The sequence below is a fragment of the Acomys russatus genome, chromosome 1 (genome assembly GCF_903995435.1).
Source record: "Acomys russatus chromosome 1, mAcoRus1.1, whole genome shotgun sequence".
Lineage (NCBI taxonomy): Eukaryota > Metazoa > Chordata > Mammalia > Rodentia > Muridae > Acomys > Acomys russatus.
Genome location: NC_067137.1, coordinates 6,549,004 through 6,554,277, shown reverse-complemented (window position 1 = coordinate 6,554,277; position 5,274 = coordinate 6,549,004). Strand labels below are relative to the sequence as shown.

The 5,274-nt window shown below is 50.7% G+C and overlaps 1 protein-coding gene across 1 annotated transcript; it reads right to left on the bottom strand.

Moving 5' to 3' along the window:
- Positions 1-705: 705 nt before the first annotated feature.
- Positions 706-3,976, bottom strand: Mcfd2 (multiple coagulation factor deficiency 2, ER cargo receptor complex subunit). The gene is made up of 4 exons (XM_051158969.1): positions 3,842-3,976; positions 2,985-3,142; positions 2,110-2,269; positions 706-1,000 (listed from the first exon to the last, which is right to left on the bottom strand). Exons 2-4 carry the CDS (start codon positions 3,128-3,130, stop codon positions 869-871), a joined length of 438 nt encoding a protein of 145 aa, XP_051014926.1. The 5' UTR covers positions 3,131-3,142; positions 3,842-3,976; the 3' UTR covers positions 706-868.
- Between the last annotated feature and the right edge of the window lie 1,298 nt (positions 3,977-5,274).

Genomic DNA, 5,274 nt, shown 5'->3' with positions numbered 1-5,274 from the left:
TCTCTTTTAGCCACTACTGAGAGTCACAATGCTAAGGGGCTTTAGGCTTCCTTTTCTGATCCTCCCTGAAAAGAAAAGGATTCTCATATTCAGGCTTGCAGAGGTAATTTTAAAAACATTCCTTCAAAACATGGATGAGGTTAATCACTGTTCTGAGTGACTGACATTTTGGGTCTCACTCAGGCTAGACCAGCTGATGGTTTAAACCTGTGGTACCAAGTCCACAGCTCATAAACCGTGACGGAGCCTGGGAGCAAGGATGGGATGTGAGGGTTAGGAGAGCTCAGACAGTGGAGAGTGATCAGAGGACACTCTCAAGCTCCTGGTCTCTCGAAGGCTGAAAATGACAGAAGTGTAGGGCGTGATGGTCCTGTATAGAATACCAAAGACCTGAAAAGGGCTAATTATTTAGGTGAGTGCTGCCTCATCTCTGGAATCTTAGGCACTGCGCCCGGCGGAACTCATCAGGTAACACTGGTCTTATGCTGCAGCTTTAGCACGCACTAGTGTACAGCCACCTGCCAGGGGCATATAACCCACCCGGGAAAACATGTGGCGGCTCTTGAGCATACCGTCTTTAGCATGAATTAACATCAAGAAATTAGAGTGGCATTCATTCTATAGTCAGGCTCCTGAAAGCTTGGGAATACCCCGACAGACACCCTTCCCAGCTCCTTCCCCACAAGTTTAAAAGCAGTCTGGGACTAGGGCTCATCCCAGGACTCTCCGAATTCCTCCTGGCTTTTTCCTCACCCCAGTGTAACAAGTGAAGGTTGTAGCAGTAGGCGGAAATGAGTTGTTTTGCATTACCAGACATGTTCCGTCACATTATCGGGGTCACATTTGCACACAGCTGAAGACCAAGTGACTATTGCAGGGACTTCGCAAACTCAGCGTAGTCGATGTAGCCGTCGTTGTTCTTGTCGTCGTCTTTCAGCACGCCGTCTATTATGTTAATTAGCTCGTCTTCGCTCATTACTGGTGCCTGCTGGCTCCCCTCCTGCACATAAGTGAATGAGATGATAAAGTGCAAATTGATGAAGAGCATTAGGACATGACTAAAAGGTCTACTTGTGCAGAGACTTTCAAGGTAATAATACCGCAGAGTCACAAGTGAGAAGCTAGGTATGCCAGCTACAAGAAAGATGCAAGCAAACAGGTCCCCTTGCCTTTTTGCTTAAAAATTACTGTTCACTCTTTTTGGTTACAAAGTATGCACAGTCACTGAAGAAAGCTGGGTCTGGATCCCATAGAACTGGGTGTCAGAGCTCACTATCTGAACTCTCTAGAGGGTCAGCTGGCTGCTCAACATGCCTAAGAAAATGGGGACAGTGACGTAGCGGACACCTTGGAGTCAGAACAAGAAAACACTGCCAAGCATCAGAGTGTTCAATCTCTGAAGAGAAATCTCCGTGTGGGAGGGTTGTGCCAGCTGCGAAGCCCTGGCTATTTACGTGGCCACCAGCTCTTCCTCGGTAGCATCTCCCACACCTGTTTTCCACATCTCCACTGCCACCACCACCACCACTCTCGCGTGCCAGGACTGCGGGATCCTAACTCCTCTCAGACACCAGGCTCACCTCCACTTCAGCACTCCTCACACAATGCTCTAGTGAGAAGCTGCTGGTCCTCCCCAGGGCCCCGTCTTCTGGCCACCCTCCTCCCGCTCATCCCCCGCCCGAGGCAGAGTGGTAGACATGGACCTGCATCTCATTTCCCTCTGCTAGAGGATGGAGGAGTGACAGCGTGTTCCCCTGCTGACTCAGGCTATGGAGTCCAAGGTGTCTCCACCTGAACACACCTTGGGGCACCAGGGAGCACTGCCCAGTATGACACAACTCCCAACTCCTTCCAAAGCTCTGTCCCTCGGACCTGGAGTCACCGTTCTTCTCAAACGAAATGACCTCTCTGCTGTGCCCTGCATCACAAACCTGGCTTGCTCTGTAGGCCAGCCCCTTAAACTGCAGCTATAGCAGCAATGCTGACACCATGGCCCAGCCAGGCTCAGCTTCCCTGGGGCAGGGCTGGGGTGGGGGGTGAGGGGAATGCGGCAGCACCGCTCAGGCACAGCACGGGTCACCAACCTCCAGGCCCAAGTCCCCGACCTACCTCCCTATGGACGTGGGTGATGGCAGTGGAGAGCTCTAAGCCATCAAGTAAATTGTTGCCATCATAATCGTGCATTTTGAAGTAATGGAGCTGCAGCTCTTGGGGGGACATCTGCTCCTCTGGCTTGGTGATGACGCCATCTAGATGTTCCATGATGTGCCTGAAAACCAACAGTCAGACAGCGCCAAAACCTTAGGAACTCTTGAGAGCTAAGAGCAGACATAGCTCAGGGACACAAGCCACAGCCAGGGCCACCTGCTGCTGGCTGGGGCTGAGGCACTCCTCTTTACTGTCATGACTTGGTTACAGTATTTTTTGAGCTACCAATTAAAAAAAAAAATTTTTTTTTTTTAAATAAGGATTAGGACAGGCGTGGTGCACGCTCTTAATCCTGTCCTCAGGAGACAGAAGCAGATGGAGCTCCATGAGGTTGAGGGTGGGTCTATATAGCAAGTTCCAGACCAGCCAGGGCTATGTACTGAGTCCCTGTCTTAAAAAAAAAAAGGGGGGGGACGGGACACAACATAGTATGTGTGAAGTGTATTGGCCCAGGAAGATCCAGTGTTTGAATCAGGAAACCATAATTATATTCTGATATTCTGGATTCTGTTCTGTGTGTGTGTGTTGGGTGGGGGACGGGAAAGAGGAAGACTAAATTCTGACAATTCTATGTTTAGGCCTCAAGATCCTCCGCCCGTGAGATGATGAAGACAGACACCTTACTACTAGGAGTCTCGAGGGATAAACACAATCTTTAAAAAATTTCCAAGATCCCTATAAACTGGTAGGAAGGGGAAGAAGTTGGGGGTGCATTGTGGGCTGTCGCTGCAGTGATGGGGGGCCCAGAACCCTGACCCCAGCAGCTGAATACATACTCCTGGTCGTGCACTGTGTTCTTATCCAGGCCCACGCTGCCATGATGGACACTGGCCCCATGCTCCTCGGCCCTGGCGCCCGAGGCACAAAAGGCGCAGAACAGGACACATAGGAAGGGAGCTCTGAGCAGCCGCAGAGATGTCATGGTTCCGGGTACCTGAGAAGTGAGACACACAGAAGACGATGAAGGCACAGCACCAGAGCTATGGTCCCTTCCAAGAGCTGACAGTGCTTCCGGGAAGCCTGGCAGCAGTGAGGCTGTACACAAGAGCACTGCAAACTGGGCCAGAGCTCAGATGTGGGACAGGAGTTGGAGCGCGTGGCGTAGGGGTAGCTGCTCAGCTCGCACCAGGGGCTGGACTTCACTCCCAGTACACAGAAAAGGCCAGCTTTTTCTGGTGGTGGCTCACACCTTTAATCTCAGCAGTCGGGAGACAGAGACAGAGATAATATTGGGACAGCTGGCACTACATAGAGAAACCCTGTCTCAAAAAGGGGAAAAAAAAAAGGGAAAAAGGCCAGCTGCGTCATTAGCTGTTTGGCTTCCTACCACTCAGTTGTACAGCAGAGGTCCCCAATGTTTCCTGACAGACCCTCAAAGGGCCAAGCAGTCATAAGCTCGGCTTTAAAGGACCCAAAGCTAGGCTGAAGAGATGGCTCAGTGGTTAAGAGCACTGGCTGCTCTTCCAGAGGACCTGAGTTCAATTCCCAGCACCCACATAGCAGCTCACCACTGTCTGTAACTCCAGTTCCAAGGATCTGGCACCGTCACACAGACATGCAGGCAGAACACCAAATGCACATAAAAACAAATAAATCTTAAAAAAAAATTAAAGGACCCAAAGCCTAGTCCTACCTACAAGCCAGCAGCCCACAAAGAGAAATGCTTCCTACTGGAGTTCCAAAACCAGAATGAGGGATTTTCATCAAAAGAGAAAAGGCCTTCGGGAGTTCTGAAGTAACTTCCTGAGGTGAGGAGAAGGAAGGCGAGAGAAGGCTGACATACACGGCGCTGCGTCAGCCAGGCCTGGACGACAGCAGGAACACTGGGTCTGGGGGAACGGCGGCAGCCAAGGAGGAGCAGGTGCAGGCAAGCGGGAGGAAGTCCAGCAAATCTGGTCTCTCAGGGTAGGTAGCAAGAGCGGTGGCAGGTGCAAAGGAAAGCAGGCGACACATGCTGAGCCAAGAGGATGACATTTCCTGAGAACAAATGGGGAGCAACTGACAAGTCATAACAAGAGATGAGGTCACAGGTTTGCTGTGGCTTTAGGAGGACTTATCTGGCTGCTTGATGGAAAGGGGTAGAGTGAGGGCTGGAGACAGGACCATGGGAGCTGAGGGAAGCCATCAGGCTGGTCGTGCCGGGCTTGTCCCCCTGCCAGGGCCCTGAGAGGGGGCGCATAACTTAACCTCACAGGCACATGGGAAAGGAAAGCTACAGAGAAACTCACATTGAATTCTAAGGACACTTGGAATTGAAATCAACAAGACAATTCAGCCACCTGGCCCTGAAGACCAACTTACATCGTGTCACAGGAGGTGTCGCCACAGCTGAGGTGGCCTTCATGAACTGATGGTTCAATGCAAAGTCCTGTCCTTTCTGGGCTTAGACTGGAGACTTGCCTCAAAATGGAAGGTGAAAGACAGCTCAGGACCTCAGATACCACCTGCACCCTCATCTCAAAAGGCAGAGCCAACTCCACAACTAACCATCAGCAGCGAGGATAAAGCGGATCGTCCAATCCCTCCTAACATTTGCTCTGCAGTCTCCCTGTGCCAGGAGCTTGGAAGCAGAGGCCCTGTAACCCCTCCCCCATCCTAAATGCTCTCGGGGAGGACCATGGGGAGGACCATCCTATGACATTTACAAAGACTTCTCTAACCTATTTTGCCCATCTCCCACCATCTGTCCCCAAGAAGGGAGCAGCAACCACTGCAAGGGGTAACTTTCAGGCTGGCCTGACTACTGTGCAATGACGTCATGCAACGTGTCATTCTGCGTAAGATTTCTAATATAGATTAAATGAAGAAGCAGGTGGCAAAAGTCTACCCATAATTCAATGCTGCAAAATAAATATATAATTGCACACACAATTACACTGTTTAACAAAGTGATTATAATTATAAGTGACGGTGATTCTATTGTCTGCTTTTTCAAAATGTGCACTATAACTGGGCATGGGGGTACACCCCTTTAAGCCCCCCACTTGGGAAGCAGAGGTAGGTGAATTTCCATGGCCAGCCTGGTCTACGTGGCTGTGAAGGGCCAGAGTGATTTCAGGTGTTTTC